The sequence below is a fragment of the Phoenix dactylifera genome, chromosome 8 (genome assembly GCF_051530095.1).
Source record: "Phoenix dactylifera cultivar Ajwa chromosome 8, Ajwa_hap1_PhDact_Kaust_v1.1, whole genome shotgun sequence".
Taxonomy (NCBI): Eukaryota; Viridiplantae; Streptophyta; class Magnoliopsida; order Arecales; family Arecaceae; genus Phoenix; species Phoenix dactylifera.
The window spans coordinates 6,377,385-6,401,121 of record NC_143197.1 but is presented as its reverse complement, the minus strand read 5'-3'; the positions used below and the strand labels follow the sequence as shown (position 1 = coordinate 6,401,121).

The window sequence follows — 23,737 nt, the reverse complement described above, 5'->3', positions numbered from 1 at the left end:
GTTTTTTTAAAAATAATAAAAAAAATTTATAAAAATTCTCTTGAGGTTTATATTTATTATACTTATCCTCAATAGTTTGTAAAATTTACACTTTCACCTAGTTAAATTAAAGGTATTAGTGGAACTGTTTACCTCATATGAGAAGTCGAAGTTGCCCATAGATGGGGAGAGGGATGCATATATTTTTTTATGTCCTTGATAGCTGATATGTCAATCAAGGTTATTTTGGTCATTTCTGATTTATTTTTTTTTGACGTGATATTTGGGTCCTATTTAAGGTTAACAATTTGATTTAAAGTATTGGATGAAAATAAGAGGGATAAACACAGGTTTTTCAAATTATTGAGCGTAAGTGTAATTTACTCTAATTTTAGGAGGAGAACTTTATAATTTACTCACAAAAAAAAAACAAAATAGGAATCTACTAAATAGTAGATATAACTCTTTGCTTTCACTCTAAAATGATTCAGGAAGAGAAAGGGAAGTACAGGAGTAGACGAGTACCTACAAAATATGTCTCAAACTTAGATAGCATCACAACCATCCATCACATTCTCTCTTCTCTCGAATGGATGTTCATTACTTATGCCACACTCTAGCCGATACAGTGAGACATCACAACCCCAAAGCCTCAATTAGTACCCATCTTTAGGTCACACAAAGATCCTACGGATCCTAGACCGTTGGCCATAGTTATCTCACACAAGATGGGCAAAGCGCAAATGGTCGCATGCCTTTCTTTCATAAGTCTTGTCATGTCTGAGGCCACCCAACAGACTAACAAAACTCCTGCTAAGCCATCGCCATAAAGAGTGTGTTTCAAGGCTAAAGCCCAAGTTGTATTCCACAATTCTCTGAAAAATAACTGAACTATTGTCAGTGTTCAGAATTCTCAATGACTTTATCGTGGGATTTGAAGTGTTTTGATGTTTAAACCGATAGTACCCTTTGGATGTACTTGCCCCATTTCTCAAGCTTGGGACAGTTGGGCCAAATATTCTAGATATGAATCTTGCTCCAAGCTCAATCTCCACCTTTCCGTGGCTAGATTCTGGGTCAGATGGTATCTTGTAGTCTTGATATCTGAGTAGCTCAATCATCAATAAGCATAATTCCTTCAGATTATTAGCATCTGATCGGATCTCTCTCCCCGATTTTCCATGAGATTACTAGGAGACAAGGAGAGGGGGAATCATTTTGGCTGTTTTCATGTGCATGGAAAAGCCTCAATGCAATTCTTGAGCTTGCCGACATAATGAAATGCCTAGATCCCAAGAAGCCTGCAGGGAACACTAGAAAAGCACACAATTCTAACAGCTAGGACTTTGCTTGTAACTGGAATAAATTTTTTTGGATGGCATAATCTGTTCGTGTTCTCTCTGATTACTTTGACGATTGGATGTAGGGTTTTTGGGGTCTACCCCTTGGTTTGTGGTCCTCCACAAGATCTATAGTTATTCAAACAAAATGTCGCACTCAACCCATTTGTTTACTACCCTCAATGCCTCTCACTATCCCCATTAACTGTATGTATTGAAATATTAGGAGGTAGAATCTTCAAGGATAGCTCACGAATTAGCGTAATTTAGTCGCAAATCCTGTCATTAGAAACCAGCCAACCTGGAGTATAAAAAAAAATGATTTGGAAAAGGTCCTTTCAACCAGGAGATAAGTGTTTATTATATGTCAAGTTGCATGGGGGAAGAGATTAGCATGAAGCATCAAGCAGTGGAGGTTTTCACCTTCCTAAGCGAGCGAGTTTATCATCCTTATGTCTTGGCTAAATCTCGAGGAAGAGAACGACAACCAATTCAGGATGACTTAGCAATGAAGCTCCATCTCAGATTGAAAGGGTGACAAGAAAAGCAAAGCACACTTGATCTCAATTACTAAAGAGACAGATCGAGGGAGTCACAGTCCTCTTCCTCTTAATGTTAAGAAGATTGGTTTACAAACACTTCTCTTCCAGATGCCAATGGCTTACAACTTCTGCAAACCAACATTTGACTGGTTTCATGCAATGCCATAAACCAGACAATTCCTTTAGCCAAAACAATGGATTCTGCTGTTTAGAGCAGGGGTGTGCTCTGAACCAGCTTTGAGAATCTGGATGCCACAATGGTATCTAACAGGAATAATGAATACCACAACATGAACCATCATTTCTGTTCGGTCAAACCACAAAAAAAAAAAAAAAAAAAACAATGCAAAGGACATGGCAACACCACCGGACATGGTCTGAGCTTCCTCCTTGGTCTGCATCAATGGAACCTCATGTTTACTGCTTTATTTAGGAGTCCATATTAGCTATAAAAATGTACATGTACCTATCTAGTTGCATTAATAGCTCTAGGAAATTAATATCAAATGAACTTCGAGTTCGAATGTTACAGCTTACATACTTCAAATTACTTTATCAACGGCCAATAACAGAAATCACAAAATATATTAAGAAAAAGAAATTGGAAGTAACAAGGAAAGTTTTGACTCCAATAACACTTCATTACATCCATATCATTTGAAATGAAAACTCCATCAAAGTCCACAAATAATCAAGCAATGGTAGTTTGACAAGGTATGCCATATATCACTAATTTGCATTTGATTTAACAAAAAAATCAAAGATTAATACACACTGTGGGATTACAAATCTATCTCTTTGGATTGGCAAAAAGCTTGCAATTGGCAAGATATCCAACTTACAGCTGAAAGAATAATATACACACAAGTGCAAAAAACAAGAAAAACAAAAATTGTCATATAAACCCCTGCTGAGGTTGTGAGAATGTACTCATTGGAATTTCTGAAGCAGTAGCCTCATTTAAATTTCCAAACTTCTCTAGTTCTCTAGCAATTTGTATATCGCTGGGCATGAAATACTCAGTAAAAGCCTTCATAGCAAAACGAGGAACCATCCCTGCTACCGTAATGCCGAGTAATAACAACCAAAATAATCCAGTCCCCATTACATGATAGATAGACCTGGCACCAAAACAAGGCATCAGCAACTGTGCTCAAGGTACTCATAAAAGCAGTTTCCTATGTTGCAGTTATATATGCTACTTTGAAGTTTGAAGGCATATATATGTGCTTATGCACCAGGAATACACATATGAAAAACTTTATACAAGCATGTGCATGGCCATGATGGTTATGCTAGGTTCCAACTGCCTCTGATAGAAATTCACATGCTTTAAAAGTGTAAGTTATTAGTGCCATAAGTGGTAGGTCATCAAAAGAGTCCTACAGAAACACATAATTACAACAGATACATGCATAAAATGATAAATTTGGGAATGAGGAAATACCAGTAACCCGGCAGTACTGGTATGGAGTCTATGATGATGACACAAATGGCCGTGGCAACTATACAGCCCCACATAGATGCATGTGTGATCCAATTCCACCGAAACACATCCAAGGCCAAGTGGATGTTTACCAAAATGACTACCGCAAGTGTCCATATGTCTCCTAAGCTGGATCCATCGATGGTGCTGTGTCTGTATGCAAGAAAAGGGATGAAGAAAATAGCCAGACTTTGCCAAACAGTGTCCATCATAGTTAGGATGAACAACTTTAGGTTGTATCTTTCTTCCCTTTGACCAGAACCATAGAGCTGCGGGTACTTCAGCAGTGTCTTCCTACTCAGATCCTTGTCCAGAATTCCAACGACAATGGTAGGAAGAGCTGTATAGATCACGGAATACAACACACTACTCCATTCAGTTATTGCAGTCGTCAAGCTGAAAGCTGTATAGAGTACATACCTGCGGATAACAGTCCAAATGTTCTGTCAAGCATTTATAATGGGTGAGAAATCAAACAGAACATAAACTATTAGCTGTTAAGAGCACAGATCATAGTTTAACATATGGATTTCAGGTTACAAACATTATCACCAAGGCTCAACTACAAAAAGAATGTGTTAGGTTACTTTTATACTTCTGCTCTTCATTTCTAATTAAGTACCTATAAGGACCCGTGCGGACGTGTGTTTAGTCTCACATTGGTTATTTTCCAGAGAGATCTGGGATACTCATATAGAACTAAAGAACCCCAAAAATAAAATCCTTCCGGCTAGTCTCTTTGAGTGAGGTCCTAGGTTGTTACAAATGGTATCGTAATAGATCTAGCCCATAGCCTATGTGGAATAGGGAACACTGCAGCATGGGTTCATGGAGGCTGACCACGGGCTGATCGTGGTGCTTATGATTAGACTTGAATGGATTTGAACCCTTAGCCTGGCGAAGATGCCAGGACTTCGATAAGGAAAGTGTGAGGATCCGCGCGAGTGTTTGTTTAGTCCCACATGGCTATGCACTGGGTAGATCTTAGGTACTTATACAGAGACAAGAAACCTAAATAATATCTTTCGGCTAGCCTTTTCAGGTGAGATCCTGAATTGTTACAAATAGTATCATAATGGACCCAACCATGGCCCATGTGAACTAAGGGACATTGCAGCATGGGTTCATTGAGGTTGACTACAAGCCGAGATTAGATTTGAATGGATTTGGATTTTTAGCCTGATGAGGACGTCAGGGCTTAAACGGAAGAATATGTGCGAACCCGTACAGACGTGTTTAATCCCACATTGGTTATTCACTAGAAAGATCTTGGGTACTTACATAGGACTAAGAAATCCAAAAAAATACCTTCCAGCTAGCCTTTTTGTGTGAGGTCCTGGATTGTTACACTACCAAAATGGTGGTCACTTTAATAATGTGATTTTATTGACTTAGTGAGACTACAATCCTATAAGGATGACTTAAACCTACATTTTGCAAGCATAAAATAAATAACAGGATACCGAAAATGGAATCCTACATCAGTAGTCATGATCGATAACCTCTACATTAATAAAAGTAAAATCAAACGCTTTGGAAGTTTCTGACTAGTTCACTAAAAGGTCACAACATAGACAATATCCAATAAGATAGATGGTTTGGTTTCTCATACAATTTGAAGCATCCAAACTCACTGAAAGATGTATTTTAAGATGACTACATCATGAACAATTGTTTTGATCCCAGTCTATATGCCTACAATTGGCTTTAGAGTTTCCAGATCAGTGCACCAACCTATGCATATGATCACCTCATGTCTATTAAACATGGAGGTGGCTCACTCCATCCAAACAGGCGGATATGTGGATGCGACCCATGTGCCCGGATCGGCATAGATATGGACAATAATAACCTTATCAACCGCCAAGAAGAAGAGATTTTTTATTTTGTGGGGGTTGGGGGCGTGGGGGGGGGGGTGGGTTGCACTAATAAACATTTTACTTATGCATAAAATCATCATGAAAGAGCTATTTATTCATCTTAGTACGCACAATCATAAGCAAATCATTTTTCGTTTTTGAGCATGATTAGATAACCATTAATCATTGAGGATTCTTCAATTCTTCTATTTCTAAAAGTTTCATGACAAATCTAAAAAAGATCCCAAGAGAACAAAAGAGCACCATTTGCAATTAACATTAGAGAATACCTCTCAATCTTCCAAAGATAGCCCATGATTCCTCTTTCTGTGATGAGATATTTATTAGGTAACAAGAAAGCAAAAGATGTTAAGTAGATATATTAAGGTTAAAAATTATTCTGGATTGTTCCATTGAAACCTTTATTTCTTTGGTATAAAGACTATGTCAAGGATTCCAGAAATTTAAGCCAATCATAAGTTCTGGGAAATGAAATTTATGCCAGCAGTTTCGTGGACCAAATCTCTATACCATTACCCATGAAAGCATCCCTGAACATGCATTGAAATTCTATAAGTTGGATATGTAACCAAAGTTTTAAGTCCTAGTGGGATGGGTGTGTCTTGACTGTTCCATCCCGTTCCTATGAGAACACTAGGATGGGAGTCGGGGCTCCTAAACCCATCCACATGGAGAAAGAAAAAGAAAGAGGAAAGAAAGAAAAGAAGAAAAGATGAAGAAAAAGTAAAAGTGAAAGGAGAGAAGAAAAAGAAAAAGGGAAAAGAAAAATAAAAAAAGAAAGGAAAGAAGGAAGAACGGAAAGAGAAAGAAGAAGAAAAAAGAAAGAAAGAAAGGAAGGGGTAAGAAAAAGAAAGAAGAAAAATGAAAGCAAGGTAGGTAGAAGAAAACAAAGAAAGAAAAGAAGAAGAAAGGAAAGAAAGAATGAAAGAGATAAAGGAAGAGAGAAGAAAAAGAAAGGAAGAAAAGAAGGAAGAAAGGAAAGAAAGAAAAAAAAAGAGAGAAAGGAAGGCAGAAGATAAGGAAAGAAGTGGAAAAAAGAAGAAGAGAAAAAGAAGAAAAAGGAAAAAAAAGAAAGAAAGGGATAAGAAAAAGAAAGAAGAAGAAGAGCAAAGAAAGGAAAGTAGAAGAAAAAGAAACAAACAAAGGAAAGAAGAAGGGGAGAGATGGATGGTACCTACCGGGACACTCGACCGGAACTGCCGTCGAGATGGGGTGGGACAGCGGGGTGTCTTGTCCATGGAGAAACCGAGATACCCCCATCTCATAGAATTTAAAACCTCATATGTAACACGTTCTGATCCTACTCCTTTTCTTCCATCATGACATAGATGTATTGTTGATCCAATGACATGCTATTTTGTCATAGAAATCATCATCTGCCATCCAACCTTGCCAAATCATAACTTACTTTGTTCCCCGTAGATTCCTTCTCTAAATAATTACTCTTTAGACTTTTATATCAAGTCCAAATAAAAAAGGATGGAGGGTTGATGTTAGGTTGACTGCGTGGGAGGCCTTTTAAATGTTGTCTACTACTTACGGAGCCTTTCCCATCAATATGCACAAACTGCAACCTCCCAAATACCCAAATGCATTGAAAGATGACTTCTTGTTTAATATATTCTCGCAACCAATTCCTTTCCTCAAACTTTGACAGATGTCCCTCCTCTCTAACATCAATGAAGAAGAATTGGGCATTGCACCCTCATCTTGTTACAAAGTAATTCTGTATATGCACCCTCATCTTTCCATAACCAAATGTATGCCAAATGGTCAATCAACATACAATCTGCATAAAACGATATCATGGTAGAGCATGAGCTTTAAGATTCACATCTGAGAATAGTAATGAACGTCAGTTCCCCTTTTCTGGCAATCCTGCCTCTATCATAGTTTGCTCCTATCTTGCCATACTCAAAAGGATAATGAACCTCAACAATGAATCACCTAATTGCACCATCACATAAGTTCCGACCATCAAGTTCTTTTGTCAGTACTCGAGTGATTTTAGTTACCAGACTAATGATCTCCGAAAATCCATAACCAAAGATCATATTTATCTCCGAAAACCATCCATCTCACCTCAATTGCATATCATTGGTCTCAACTATGAGGAAGGAAACTCAAACACCACCATTTCGGTCCTCAAATTCCTAAAATTAAGGTTTCTGACTGCAGAAAAAATGCCCGGATTTTTAAGCTAGAAAACAATTACCTAATTGAAACAATATTTATGTATGCTTCGTCCTTGTATGCAGTCAGCTTGCATTAAGTGAAACAGGTTTCACTAGAAATGATAAGGTTTCTTCAGCTCCACTTTGTTTCGTCAATATCATAGATAGATGGTGCTTAATATTCATTGCAGTCTTGTCGACACCTTTGGAGTCTCTGGTAAATTAAGCTGGGTAAAGACATATAGAGGCTTGTTTCTGAAAGGCCACCATGATTTTGGTGACCTGGGTAAAGACAATGCAGATAATTTCTAAATTAAGCACAATGCAGGTTACCAAAACCTTAAGCCCCATAAGGGTGCCACAAAGGCTTGTTTCTTCCTAATCCCCCCCATGGCTCAGAATTGCATTGAAGACCTCAATTTCTACATAAAACTACCTATTCTAGGCATATATTATGCTATTGGTTATTTCCATCTAAAGAGAAGCAGCAACAATGTGTCACCCATAACAACCTTCCTAAAGGCAAAGTTAAAATTCTCAGATAGCAAGGTAACTTTAGAAGGCTTTTCTTCTTCTTTCTTTATTTATTAACTTTTTTTCTTAAGATTGTGATGTTAATTAACATGTCCATCTACATGAAGCCTAATTTGTGGATTTTTTATTCAATATAGTTTTGGATGTATTACCCATATAAGAAACAATATACAACAGTTTAATGGAGAAACAGTTCTACTTTGTGCTTCATGGCATCCCTTTAATGCCCTTATATTAAATATAATTCATCAAGTAAATATTGATATATTAAAAGAATGGAAGTAGATGAACAGAAGAGGTTCGAGCAAAAATATAGTGAAGTTCATCCTTTGACACGTGTTCATTAGTTTTTCAAACAAAAAAAGTATTCATTCAAAAAGAGCAATAATGAGAATTTAATAAATCAACAAAAACAATGATCAAAATTTTTATGCAATCCATTCAGATTGAGTAAAACTACTGACGAGAATGCTTACCAGAAAAGCATGAAGACAAATACAGCATTCCTGTAAAAGTTGTATAAGATCATGTAGGCCATCCTTTGGTAATTCCAATGACCATGAACCAATAAAAGAGTTACTAAGAATCGGAACTGTCCCATGGCAAAATCCGAGGCCATGACAGCTTGTCGTCCCTCTTGGCCACTGATGCCAACCCCAACATCAGCCATTTGGATCATTGAAACATCATTTGCACCTATAAAAGAATGTATTCATAAAATTTAATCCAAAGCAAAGCAATATACATGCTATAGTTCATACAAAGTATTGATTTAACATATTAAAAGTAAACATGATAAAAAAATAATCAAGCAATTTTGGTACCATCTCCAATAGCAAGAGTCATATCATCTGTTCGGTTCTTTATAAGTGCAACTATCCCAGCTTTTTGGAGTGGAGCCACACGGCAACATAAGACAACATCGCATGCTGTAGCTACTTTGAATAACTGCAACATCAAAGCAAAGAAGAATAAGACAACTGTTAGATTATAAAGTCGGAGGTGAAGTAAAGGATCAAAAAATTGCTGATTGCATATTAAATGGAATCATGAATATACCTCTTCTTCCAGCTCAGTTTCAAGAATATACACAAGGCTGGTACCATCAATGATCAAAGCGATAGGGACCCTCTGAGATTCAGTGCCTGTTATAGTATTCTGTGCCCCAAGAGACATTGCTGCTAGTCTGTCAGTCATGGCAATCGCATCTTCTAGACTCTTTCGACAATAATCCTTGGAATGACTATTTATAACAATCTGAGTCATTTCACTTGTTAGGAGCTTACAAGAATAGCCAATGGAAATGGCAGTTTCTTGCTTATCACCTGTCAAAACCCAGACCTTGATCCCTGCTTGTCTAAGAGATTCTATGGCTTCAGGTACACCCTGTTGCAGTTTATCTTCAATTCCGGAGGCCCCCAATATGTGGAGATTACATTCTACATTAGCTGCAACTGCTCGTAGTAAGCCTCCCCTCCCAAACAGTGTTGTGCTTGCTTTCTCATAGGCAGACTGCCAGTCATCAAACTCAGCTCTACTCAACTCTCGCATACCGATGACCAATGTTCGAAGACCCAATGATGAGTAGGCATGAAGGTGAGTCTCAGTTGCTTGAATTATATCCAAATTTATAGATCTCTCTATGACTCCAAACATAGAATTGTCTGCACCTTTCACAAATAGTTTTACTGTCTTATCAGGACAGCCAATGATAACCGACATCCTCTTGCGGTCACTATCAAATTCATGGAGGCCCAACACATCAAATCTGCATTTCAAATGACATCCAAATAGATACAATCACAAGTTATCTAGGTGAAACTGGTCACTGTAAGAGGCTACTGAAATCAAAGTAAAGTTTACCAATCTATAAAAGACTTTTTAAAAAATAACAATAATTTCATTCCAATAATCAAAACCAATGAAGACCTAATAAAGCCATCAGAACTACCATGAACATCGAACCCTGCGTCCACTATAAGATAAATTGCGAACCACTAATACTGGTTTTGCTACAAGCTCACCTAGAAGTGCAAGCACTGTGAGCTTGCTAATCATCATTGTTAGCAATATTAATCAACTTAACATTACAAGCACATGCACTGTCAATAATACCTAGTCAGTACAAAGAGCTAGTGCAACAAATCACCATCAGCAAGAGAAAGAACAACTGCTCTGCAGCTGCTCTCCACTGACAGCCATATACAACAAAATGAATGACACAAAGAACAACCACCACAACTACAAAAGTTATATCTACTATTTAAAAATGCATGTCTTAACAAACATGACATTAAATAAGGAAACTGTCAGCCATGATCACTACAACCAGAAACATTGCTCATGCAAATTCCAGTACTGCTATTAGAATCTGAACTCAAGCTAGTCGAATAAAAGATTAGCCTTACGAAAGAAAAAAACTAACAGTCCTATTTTGACCACTGCTACCACCACAATTACTGACATAATCAGTGAAAAGCCAGAAATTGCATGCACTAACTACTTAGCCTAGAGCATCAATCCAATCATGCAAGCAAATAAATTTTTTTACCTCAGCCTTTCCCCAAGAACATCAATGACTATGTGCCCAGAGGTCCGTTCGACAAGCACAAAGCCGTATGCAGCAGCTGCATAAACCAGTGCCACCTCATCAGGAGACTCACCCTGATAATCTATCAACTTCCGCTTAGGGTCTGGAGTCTCGACAGTCAGAGGCACAATGGTATTGCAAGCTGCAAGTGCAAGGAAGAACTCACGGGCACGCATTCCTTCCCCCCTCTCCCCTCCACTTCTCAGTAACCTCACTAGCTGAGGGTCAGTCTTCACCAACAGTTTTGGCCTCCAGAACTGATCGCCTACTGTCATGACACACCATCGAAGAAAAGATGCAATCTTTTTAAGTACAGCTTGCAATCGAATCATTAATTCACACACACACAAAAAAAAAAGGGAGAGGAAAAAAAAATCACACTAATAAAAACATAAGTGAAGGCCATACTACCTACAACTGAATACGCTTCCCCATCTCCCGGCAAAGAAGCTTTCCCACCACTGTAATCGACCCCGTTAATGCTTGCACACTGGAATTCCATCTTGTTCTCCGTCAAAGTCCCAGTTTTGTCTGAGAACACATACTTAATCTGCCCCAAATCCTCATTTATGTTCAATGCCCTGCACTGGAACCTCGAATTTGAGGCCTCATCATACAAACTCGCGTCCCGAATCATGAAATAGGCCTGCCCGAGCCGAACCAGCTCCATCGATATGTAAAGAGAAATGGGAATCATGATCTGGAACACGATGACTGACATTAGGAGCGTGAAAAAGATCTGCATCCCAATTCCATAGTAGTTGTAAGAACTATCGTCATCAGGCGAGGCCCTCTTCCTAAAATAGGGCGAGTAATCCAGCTCATCCTTGTGGTTCCTCAGCCAAACTCCGGCAAGAACACACACTACTAAGCACAAAGTAATTAGCAGCCCGGAGAGGAGCAGCGTCTCTCTGTTCATATGGGTCTCCAGCCGGCTCCTCTTCGACGGCGCCCCCGAGCTATTGAGCATAACCTTAGTCTCCGTCCCGGCATACACCGCCACGCCGACGGCCCAAGCCGTGTTCTTTATCTCGCAACCCCGGAGAACTATATTTGGAGGCCCCAAAGACACCTTTCTTCCGTCGATTTCCATGTTAGCATGGAAGCCGTAGATGTTCCGATTCGGCCTCTCGCACCGGATGAAGCCGGTGAATCCCTCCATGTCGACGGACTTTGAAAGCGTCTCCTGCTTGGCGTACCGAGTCTTAAGGTTCGACTCGCCGTCGAGGTTGATGGTCTGGACGTAGGCGACGCCGGTGGGGTCGCTGGTGAAGAGGAGGACCATGTCGCAGGGGATGCTCTCATTGGCGGCGATTCTGATGATCTCGCCGACGCGGATATCCTTCCAGCGCACGGGCTGGAATTGGCGGCCGCCGGCGCCGGCGCCGGCGAGGACGCTGGCGGTGCGGCCGTTCTCGATGCGGTCGGAGCGGTGGCGGCGCCAGTCCTCGTAGGCGTCCTTGACGGCGGTGACGAGGAGAACGAAGGCGAGGGGGAGCACGGAGGCGCCGCGGCCGAAGACGGCCAACTGAGGGAGCTGGTTGAGAACGGCGATTACGAGGAAGTAGATGTAGGCGACGCGGTGGAATTGTTCGAAGAGGTTGCGGGGGAGGAAGGTGAGGACGGAGTACTTGCCGGTGCGGATAGAGTTGCCGGCGAACTCGAAGCGCTCGTTGGTCCTGGAGGGGTCGTTGATGTAGACGAGGCGGGCGTCGTCGTCGGAGAGCTCCCTCTGGGAAGCGGCGAGGCGGTCGGAGTCCGCGCGGGAGCCACGGCGAGGGACGGGGGTGTCGGCGACGAAGGAGATCCGGTCGACGCGGGCGGAGCGGGCGGCGGGATCGAGTCGGATGGGGGGCTCGGGGAGGAGAGGAGCAGGTGGAGGGCGTGGGGATGGGTCCAAGAGAGGCCGGTCCTGGGCCATTTTTTTGGCTTCTTGCGGTTAGGGTTAGAGAAGGACGGAAGCCATGATTTCTGGTATTGAGCTAAGACTTGCCAGGAATTGAAGAACGAATGAAGATGAGAGAGATATTAAGAGGAGGAAGAGGAGGAGAAGGGAAGAAAGACCAGGAGAAGGTCAAAGGCGGAGTCGTAGAGAGAGAGGGATGATTTTTTCGGGTTGAATTGGTTTAATAGAAATAAAAGATTAGAAAATAGGGAGGGAAGGAGTGGAGGAAACAAACAAGCAGGGATTTTTAAAAGGGAGGGGGCGTTGGGGGGTGGTTAAGGCACTGGTGCAGTAAGTTGGTGAGCGAAAGCCGTATGAGCCTCCGAGAGAGAGAGAGATGTTTTATGTGATTGAAAGTTGAATCGCGGACAGAGAAGGGTTTAAGATTGTGAAGAAATAAATGCAATCTTGCTGAGAAAGAAGATGGGATAGAGATGATAGAGAAAGAGGACGGTGAAAGCGAGAAGAGAGGAGGAAGAAAAGGAGAGAGAAAGGAGAGGGAGCTTCTAGAAGGATTCTATTCAATGCAACGGGACCGTGTTAAAAATAATAGAAGGAAATGTAACACCGCGGGACACGTTGGGAGTAAGTAGGAGGAGGCCGTCTTGGTTTGGAGCCGCGTGGAGAGAGGGGGAGAGAGAGAGCGATGGTTCCCTCGATCTGGGCCGGCCAGGCTTTTGGGAGCTTCGGATTTTCCGAAGAGGAGATAGATTCGGAGGACGAATCCAATGGGTGCGTGCGTGGAGGGTTCAAACACATCCGTCTCCAACCCATGGGGTAGGGATGTCGAGGCAAAGTTGCGTAAAGTTTCTGATGATCGTTTTTTTTTCCTCCCTCCCACGGGTAGAAACTTCTTATCAAAATTACTTTTGATAAGAAGCAGAATCCGCGAACGCCCAAGGTCCGCCCAAGTTGACCTTCAATTTGACTTGTTCCCAACCATCTCTAATACATGTTACTCCTTTTGCTTTCAACGCTACTCTTAAACCAACGCTTGATTCACATGAGTCGCATCGAATAGGTTGTTAATGTGCACCATAAGGATGTGGCTTGAGACCTGAGGATCCCAATTCACTTTAGATCCATGTGGCCATTTTCGGTTAATTTGGACAACTAGCTTGCCTAGCCGTGGTAGTTGGCAAGTTAAAGGAATTGGACTTACATCATCTTTATCTACATTATTCTACCAAGACTCATATTATAGAAATAATGAAGTAACTGTTGTGGTTCAAATTTGGCCCGACGGTGACCACGCCGGAGAAGTCAGAAGAGCTGCCGGCCGCAGCAGAGAAAGGAAGACCACCTCCCGTGCGACGACGTACCTGTACAAAGCCTCACCGGTGGTTCCGATGAGGGCCCTCCGATGCTCAAGTTAGAATGGATCTTAGTTGGTCCAAAAGTTTCCTAAGCGTTACCTGATGGGGCTATTTATAGTCCCCGTAGAGGTGCCCAGGTGGCAAAGGTATGGCCCATCCTCATTATAGGATAAGATGGCTTTTATTCAGATGGCGCGCAGCTAAAACTTGCTTAAGGCGCATGGCGTAGGCCGTTCCTATGAATGGTAAGGTGTTAATAGGTGTGGCAGGGTATGGCTGGAGCAACATGGCGTCATCCTTGGTTGTCGTTGGCCAGCAAGCAAAGCATAGCGCGGTAAAGTTGTAATGTACGTCCACGTGTTTTGGCGTGGGCACGCACGTAGATGCGATCATGGGTGAGGTCAAGCTCGATGACAGGTCGCATCATATATTCGATGAGGACTGCTTGGCGGGTGCTGAGGTCGGCCTAGTCTCTCTGATTCCGAGGTTTACTCGGTAAGGTGCCTCGAGCTCGAGGGTCGGGGCATGTTATTGGATAGGGCGCCCCGAATTTGGCCGGGGCGTACCGTCGAATATCAAAGGCGCCCCGAGCTCAGTCAGGGTGTGTCGGCGAATATAAGGGCTCTCCAAGCTTAGTCGGAGCACATCGTTGTATAGTCCTATGGTCGAAAGAGCTCTTTGGCTCACAGCCGACATAGCAGGGCGCTCCGAGCTCAGGCTCGGGATGTCATTAGAAGAGATTGCTGCAGGTCGTAGCAGCGAAGAGATCCGTCCGAGGTCGACTGAGCCTTCGGCGAAGTTCGAGATCGGGCTAACTCTTAGCAGGACCGAAGTCTGGCCTGGTTGGTGTCGAGTTCTTCCCGGCTAGAATGGAATGATCCCTTGTCCTAAGCAGAATGATCCATTTTGCCCCCCATCAGTAACTATTTGTATTTTATGAGAAAAAGTAACTACTTATATTATATATTAAGGAGAAAAAAAAGCTCCCAAGGCTGATCAAGATGGAATTAGTACTTCCTAGTATTAGAATAATTTTAGGAATCCCATAACAACCTACATCACTTATAATATTTTTCTTTATCAGCGTGATTCTGTGTCAACTTTTTCTTTGCTAACATAATCTTACTAGAATGATTTTAAGAATCACATGACAATGTGTATCACCTATAATATTTTTTATTATTAGTGAAAACCTATATCAACTGATATTATTTTCCATATATAGAATTTGTACATAACTATTTATAATTCTTGAGATGTACCCAAAAAAAACATCAAAAAAATAAAATTATATATATATATATATATATATATATATATATATATATATATATATATATATATATATATATATATATATATATATATATATTTCTCTCCTTCACGACCCAGCATTAGCATTATCCCTTCCCCGTTATTTCCATGTCCTAATGGGGATGACAATTGAAAAGCACCGAGTCCACCACGATACGGGTCCACCACGACTTCTATGCTGAATTGAACCCATCTTGGTCTTTCCATTAGCCGTCCAAATTGACGCGGTCCAGTTGGACCCATGCTTTGGATGGTTGAATCAAATGTAGTAATGGGGGTCTCCAAACCACCAAAGCTAGGTCTGGCCAAGTCAAACCTTGCTTGGGTGTTCAAAAGCATATGTTTCCTCTCCATTGCACTTCTATATATTTTTCCTTCTGAAAACGTGTTTTTTTTGTTGTTTGGTTGGAATTAAACCAAACCTTCTCACCCATGCCTATTGTAAATAATAGATAGAACATAATATTCCCACTGTTTTGCTAAGGAAAAACTTCATAATTTAAATCAGAAGCAGCATCCCGTTTCTTCTGATTAAAAGAAAGAAAAGAAAGAAAAGGTAATATCTTATTTCATTGCATGTTGCTCGTTTCTAGAATGACTGATCTATGTATTGATCTTCGGCTTTTACTTATCAAGTTTGGATCCTTTGTGATATATTTTTTGCACCCCAGAGTGTTGTACCATCTTGGATTGTTGCCACATTACTTATCTTGGAGATGGATGGCCGCCACTCGTGAGAATTCAGAGCCATAAATAATGAGTGCTCTAGATGAATGGTAGCTGTCCATCACCGAGATGGATGACATAGTGGCTATCCACCACAAAGGTTCTCGGGTTTTACTTATTTATCTTAGAAGAAGAAAGAGTTAGAGCACAATCGATCACATCAAAATAAGAGACACGTCATCGATATCCAATCTTTAGAAAAGCACCTTCCATATTTTGCACACGAATCTTCCTTCCATTGAAATGAAGATGCACACCAACAAAAGTTGTTAGCATTAGGAAAAAACGGCCTACTAATTTACTTTTTGGCATCTAGTCTTGATAGATCAAATGATTATTTTAAAAACACTCCTCCTATCCACAAAACAAAATTAAATCGACCTCCAAAACTAATGTGGCAAGTTGTTGACTCTTCTGCAGGAGGATTTCCCCATAACTTATTGATTCTTCCATCTTGGATTCCAATGTCCTCTTTGTAAGGGGACACTTGGTGTCTCTTTCTTGAACTACTTCACTCTGTTGGAAAGTTGTAATGAATTCCACAGGAACGGATTATTCTTCTTTATACGACATATCAGTGGACTTTTGGGAACCAGTCCTCCTCTCGGCCTGTCCACTTCCACAGGATGGTAGGATTTGGTGCAATTGGTGCTTATCACGGAGTTTCTGATCATCAATTGTGACCCTAAGATCTCATGACGTACCTTTCTCTCCTTATCTGTTTGTTTTTCTATTAACTATTAAGTGCAGTTGAGATTGTTCACTCACAAATTCATGGGCAAGGACAACCAATTACGTTACGATAACTGTTTTGCTGATGTTTAAATTAAAATTAAAGTTTTGCTTACGAAATCGTCATCTGTCTCCCAGCATTCACTCTTTTGAGGTTGTGTTTGATGAGGAACAAGGCTGAATAGACCTTATTCTTAGCAAACAATTAAGTCTTCAAAATATATATATGGGAGGAGCAATTGCTTTGATCAAAACTGCTTCTTCCTGGAAAATCTATTCAAGGGGTTGAAATAACTTCATTCCACAATTAAGGCCCTCTTTAGTTCGCAGCCCCTTTGTTTAAATGGACAAAAATGCTGCCAGTCCTATATCTTTGTGCGTCAAAGGGGACAAAAATACTGTCACTCCTAGAGTTGTTCCAACCAGGAATAAAAAATTTCATCCAAACAACAAGAATAATAGCTATCCCTCTTTTAGATTTCCTTATTCTCAAAAACAAATGCAGACTAAATATTTATTTTAGAGAATACATGGCTTGGAGGATAGTTCTATGATTTTTGAACTGACCAATCACTAAATTTAGAATCTACTCAAAAAAAAAAAATCTCAATTTTTAAGCAATCTTAGTCTTATTGGACATCTAAGCACACAGAATTTTTTAGTAGATTGAAGCTAAGAAGACCCCTTGTTCCTTTTTTTTTTTATGACAACCCTACTTCGTGTATGTAGAGCGTACCGCATAAAGCGAAGGCTCGAGGTCCACGCCATCAACCACCTTCTCCTAACTAAAGTCTAACTTTTCCTTTTGTGGACCAGAAAAGTTAGACCTCAAGACTGAAGAGACTCATGGCAATATATCGTGGCATAGAAACGTATGCGGTCGCCATAAAAGATGGTCCAACCTGACTGCTAAACGGGACTCAAGAAAGCTGGACATTAGATCCTCTTCAATAATTGAGGGGTCCAGTTCAATTGCAAACTCCCATTTGTGGATACAATCCATTTATATCCTAAACTACCACTACTACTAAGCTATTTCCTCTTCAATAATTGAGGGGTCCAGGTCAATTGCAAACCGCCATTTGTGGATACAATCCATTTATATCCTAAACTTCCACTACTACTAAGGCCCTGTTTGGGGAGCTGTTGGCAGTAGAGCTGTTGGAAGTAGAGCTGTTGGAAGTAGAGTTGTCTGAAGTAGAGCTGTTATAAAAAGCTGTTTGCTGTTTGGTAACTACATTCGTAAAGTGCTGTGGTACTTTGTTTTGTGTTTGGTAAACAAACTGAGAAAGTACTTTTATATGACAAAATTACCATAAAGGACATTGCATAGTATTATACAACACAACATAATAAAACATAACATAAATTAATACATAAATATACGATATAGTATAATATTATTGTAATATAAAATAATATTATGTTAATATAGCATAATAGTAATATAATTATTAGAGTAAATTAATATTTGATAATATAACATAATATTAAATTATTTAACATAACATATTAATGTATTATGATATAATGTAATATATATTATATTTATAATATAATACAATAATAAAAGTATAAAATATTATAATTATTAGTATAAATTAATTTCTCATAATATAACATAATATTAAATTATTTAAAATAACATATTAATGTATTATAATGTAATGTAATATAATACAATATTTATAGTATAATACAATAATAAAGGTATAAAATATTATAATTAATATTATAAATTAATTTTCCATAATATAACATAATATTAAATTATTTAAAATAACATATTAATGTATTATAATGTAATGTAATATAATACAATATTTATAGTATAATACAATAATAAAGGTATAAAATATTATAATTATTAGTATAAATTAATTTTCCATAATATAACATAATATTAAATTATTTAACATACCATATTAATGTATTATGATATAATATAATATGATATTATATTTATAGTATAATACAAAAATAAAGGTATAAAATATTATAATTATTAGTATAAATTAATTTTTCATAATATAACATAATATTAAATTATTTAACATAACATATTAATGTATTATGATATAATATAATATGATATTATATTTATAGTTTAATACAAAAATAAAGGTATAAAATATTATAATTAATATTATAAATTAATTTTCCATAATATACCATAATATTAAATTATTTAAAATAACATATTAATGTATTATAATGTAATGTAATATAATACAATATTTATAGTATAATACAATAATAAAGGTATAAAATATTATAATTATTAGTATAAATTAATTTTCCATAATATAACATAATATTAAATTATTTAACATAACATATTAATGTATTATGATATAATATAATATGATATTATATTTATAGTATAATACAAAAATAAAGGTATAAAATATTATAATTATTAGTATAAATTAATTTTCCTTAATATAATATAATATTAAATTATTTAACATAACATATTAATGTATTATGATATAATATAATATGATATTATATTTATAGTATAATACAAAAATAAAGATATAAAATATTATAATTATTAGTATAAAATAATTTTCCATAATAATTTTCCATAATTTTCCATAAAATAATTTTCCGCGGTCCAGGGGCTCTTCTTCATGGTCCACGCTCGAGGAGGACCTCAGCGTGGGCCGCGTGGTTGATGATAAAAAAAAAACAATAGATTGATTTTGGAAGGTATAGAAAAGGATTAAAAAATTTTTTGTTCTAAAATGTGGTTCAAGAGATGCATACAAAAATTGAAAAGAAAAATACCTTTTCTTACGGAAGGGAGTCTGACGGCTTGGGTTCTTGGCTCCAGCAGATTTTTAGGTTTATACAGGGATAAACTATGTAATTATGTTATTTTAATATGGGCATTTTTGTCAAAAATATAGCTTTCCGAAAAAGCTGAAATAGCTTCCTCCCAAAAGCTCCAAATTGAAGCTTCCTCCCAAAAGCTGTTTTCAGCTTCCCGCAAAAGCTGAAACAGCTTTTTGAAAAATTTACCAAACATAGTTTTTCATCTAAAAGTACTTTTGGAGGGCCCTCCAAAAGCACCCCCAAACAGGGCCTAAGCTATTTCCTATTGGAAAAGGCTAAAGATCACTTGCTACTGATCTTTGCTCAATTCGCCGGGAGATGCGGAAGTTGGTGATTGGCTAAGCAAAAGCGGAGACACCACCAACCTTACCATGCATGGCACCAATCCCTAATTCTAGGTAAATTGAGCGGTGATCGTTAGCCGAAGATCGGTAGTAGTAATAGTAGTAGTAGGAGCAGTAGTCATTTGTATTTTTGTCACCATCATTGAATCATAACAAATAGAAGCAAACAATGAGAAAGACCAACAAACGAGCATTAGAGTGCACAACAGAACCACTAACCAACCTCTCCTAGAAAAGACAATAATAGAAGACAAAATCAACCAAGATGCAAAAGCTGAAGTAACTATCACTACCATGATGATGATAAATTAACGCAAAATTTAAAGTTCTACGGTGCAGCAGCAGAATAACATAGATGTAACTAAATAACAAGAAGAGTTAGGAAGTGTACCTTTGCCTTTCACCAAGGACATTGACGATTATATGCCCTGAAGTCCGTTCCATGAGCATGAATCCATGAGCTGCAGCAGCATAGACCAATGCCTGCTCATCAGGGGATTCGCCCTGATAGTCGATGAGCTTGGTTGCCGGATCTGGTGTCTCGATCACTATCGGCACGATGGTGTTACAAGTCGCCAAGGCGAGAAAGAAATCACGAGCGCGATTTGCCTTCTCTGTTCCCTTGCCACCCCTCAGAACATTCAGCAGCTCTGGATCAGTCTTAACACTCATCTTTGGTCTCCAAATCTGACCATTCACTGTTCAAAATATTAAGAAAAACAATGAATTTACTCATCCTTTATGGAATTGTTATGTAAGAAATGATTGTTTATATCATCTATTTGTCACGACTCTTTCTTACAATAGATTACTGTTCCTTGTGATACTTGTGCAACCTGTTTTATGAAAAGATGCCATCAAGCTCATGTATCATGTGGGGGTCCAACTACCATCGCCGAGTCGGACCATAGACTTAATGTGCTACTTGGAGGATACTGTACCTAATTATCCATCCTCTCTATAAAGACAAACTATCTGGATGATGCCTTCAAGGCTTTTACTGGAAGTATTTCTCGTTTCTAACGACGATGTCATATATTAATTCATGTGGCTAGATGCAAAATGACATCATGCCGGCTTGGAGCTGCATTCTTGGCAGCAGGCCAACCTTCTATGTCAGGTCCTAGTGTCTCACCACATTACCATGTGAAGTTATACACATGGAGGGAAATTGCTTAGGTCTCAACTAGTTGCAATCAAACTGCAGACACAGAGTTGATGGTATCAACTCTGTGTTTGAGCTATCAATGGCATGTAGGAAGACCCCATCCTTTGGAGTTAATGCTTGTGGTCTAGAAAAATAGATCATGGAGAGCACAAGTAAATAACTAAATGAGAGTAATGCTGCCACCTACCTGAGATGAAAAGCCCGTTCTCCTCATCATCCTGGCCTCCACTAAAATCCATCCCATGGACACTGGCACACCGGAACTCCATCTTGTTCTCTGTCAAAGTGCCTGTTTTATCCGAGAACACGTACTTGATCTGCCCCAAATCCTCATTTATATTCAATGCCCTGCACTGAAACTTGGATTTGGTCTTCTCATCACGCATTCCCTTATCCTGAATCATGAAGAAGGCCTGCCCCAATCTCACCAGCTCCATAGATATATACAAGGCTATTGGAATCATAACTTGGAACTGAATCACTGCCATCATGAAAGTAAACACGGTCTGCCATCCAATACCATAGTAATCATAATTGTCGCCGTCCGAAAAATTCTTCTTCCGGTAGTACGGCAGGTAGTCGAGCTCGTCGCGGTGGCGGTGCAGCCATAGACCGGCGAGGATTGTAACAACAGAGCACAATGCAGTAAGAGAGATGGCTAGAAATATCGTCTCCCGGTTCATATGAGTCTCGAGCCGGCTTCGCTTCGATGGCGCCCCAGAGCTGTTGAGCATCACCTTGGTGTCCTTGCCGGTGTACACCGCGGCGCCGACGGCCCAATTGGTGTTCTTGAGCTCGCAGCCTCGGAGAATTATGTTCGAGGGGCCGAGCGAGACTCTCTTGCCATCGACGTCTATGTTGGCATGGAATCCATATATGTTGCGGTTCGGCTTCTCGCAGCGAATTAGGCCTGACATGGATTCAGGCGGCGTCGAGAGCGTCTCCTGCTTCGCGTAACGAGTCTTGAGGTTGGACTCGCCGTCGAGATTGATGGTCTGGACGTAGGCGACGCCGGTGGGATCGCTGGTGGAGAGGAGGACCATGTCGCAGGGGATGCTCTCATTGGCGGCGATTCTGATGATCTCGCCGACGCGGATATCCTTCCACCGCTTCTGCCGGAATTCGGCGTCGACCAGTGCGGAGACCATCCGGTTGTTCTCGTTGCGGTCGGAGCGGTGGCGCCGCCAGTCCTCGTAGGCATCCTTGACGGCGGTGACACCGAGGACGAAAGCCAGCGGCAGGACGGAGGCGACGGGGCTGTACACGTCAAGCTGAGGGACTTGGTTCAGGCCGGCAAGGACGAGGAAGTATACGTAGGCAAGACGGTGGAACTGTTCGAAGAGGTTGCGAGGGAGGAAGGTGAGGATGGAGTACTTGGTGGTTCGTATCGAATTGTTTGGGAATCTGACGGGATTGTTCGTCCTGTCGGCGTCGTTGATGTACACGAACCGAGCCTCGTCGTCGCTGATCTCCCTCTGCGAGCCGAGCCGCCCGGAGTCGGAGCGCTTGGAAGGATACCGGCGAGCCGGCTTCGAGTCCGAGCGGCCGAAGTTCTCGACGGAGAACGTTGCCTTCGAGCTAGCCTTCAGCTCTGCGGCGAAGGAGAATTCGCTGCTGGATGGAGTCCTGTCTGCGTTCCGGGATCGAGAGGACCTGCGAGAGGACGATTTTGCGACTGCAGGAGGAATCGGACCGGCGGAGTTAGTTTCAGTGCGAGCTGCGGGATTTGCCCCCTGCGGCGATGGAATTAGCAGGGGCCGACCGGAGGCCATGATCGAAAAGCCAAGGGAGGATTCAGGAGCTTGGAATCTATGAATTCATGGCTAATCGAAGTATTCACCGTGCAATTGGATTGAAGAACTTTCGATGGTTTTGGGAGGGAGGGCGAATTTGGAGAGGTGGGGTGGTGGAGATATGGAGGCTTGGTTTCCAAGATAACAAGCCTTTGCCAAGGAGATGGCGGCTAAAAGAAAATTGTATAGTGAAAGGAGGGAATCGGGAGAGGACAAGGGAGAAGTCAGAAGGGAGAGAGAGAGATATATGGACCGGAAAGTCTTCGCGTGGGCTTCCAGAGGGGCCTTCTTAGAAGGAACGGAAATGGGAGATTGGCTCCTGGCCAATGGATGTTGCTTTTAAGTTGGCTAATCTTAGCTCATGTCTTCGGTCAGAAAGAATCCTCCATCGCCATGTTTCAAACTTATACGCTGTTTTCCTTGTGGTCTTTCTAGAGGGTCAGCTTAATTGGTCGAAGAGCTAATAAATACAAGACTGTTCTCACAATTCAATACATGATTGTGCCTTTTACTTTTATTTGTTCTAGAATTAGATAAATTCCACGTAGATGTTCTTGAATTCCAGGCGTCTGAGAAGTTTGAAAAATGTTATAAACTTGCCCGTGCAAGCACGTGCTGCATGATGGAAGAAGATTCTTATCTCCTTTTGATATAAAATAAATAAATTTATGATCTATTAATTTATATCATAAGTTTATAACATATTAAAGAAGTAATTTTAGTTTAGCAAGTTATGTTTGGAACATTAGATAAATCTTTTTTTTTCTGGGTAAAACGAGGGGGGGGGGGGGCCCACTAGGCCCTCCTAGCCTCCTTTCACTAGAAAATGTTTGATGTGGGTAGAATTTTTTCTCGTACCCTCTCCGACCTGTGGGTCATCCCGCGTGTAAGTACGTCATCCCAGCGCTACCTCAGTGCTAGTTAGACCATATAGCGTTCCCATCGAGTATGTCTAAGTGGAGGGCATCCGGTCCTCACATTTAATCAACGCCCGCGCGTTTCGAATCTAGACCGCGTCGGTGGAAGCAAAGCT

General features: G+C 40.2%; 1 protein-coding gene across 1 annotated transcript; it reads right to left on the bottom strand.

Moving 5' to 3' along the window:
* Positions 1-2,585: 2,585 nt before the first annotated feature.
* LOC103701111 (phospholipid-transporting ATPase 1) lies at positions 2,586-22,833 on the bottom strand. The gene is made up of 9 exons (XM_089924619.1): positions 21,099-22,833; positions 20,135-20,441; positions 10,937-12,465; positions 10,487-10,793; positions 8,995-9,703; positions 8,760-8,883; positions 8,412-8,631; positions 3,309-3,767; positions 2,586-2,982 (listed from the first exon to the last, which is right to left on the bottom strand). Exons 1-9 carry the CDS (start codon positions 22,681-22,683, stop codon positions 2,757-2,759), a joined length of 5,466 nt encoding a protein of 1,821 aa, XP_089780745.1. The 5' UTR covers positions 22,684-22,833; the 3' UTR covers positions 2,586-2,756.
* Between the last annotated feature and the right edge of the window lie 904 nt (positions 22,834-23,737).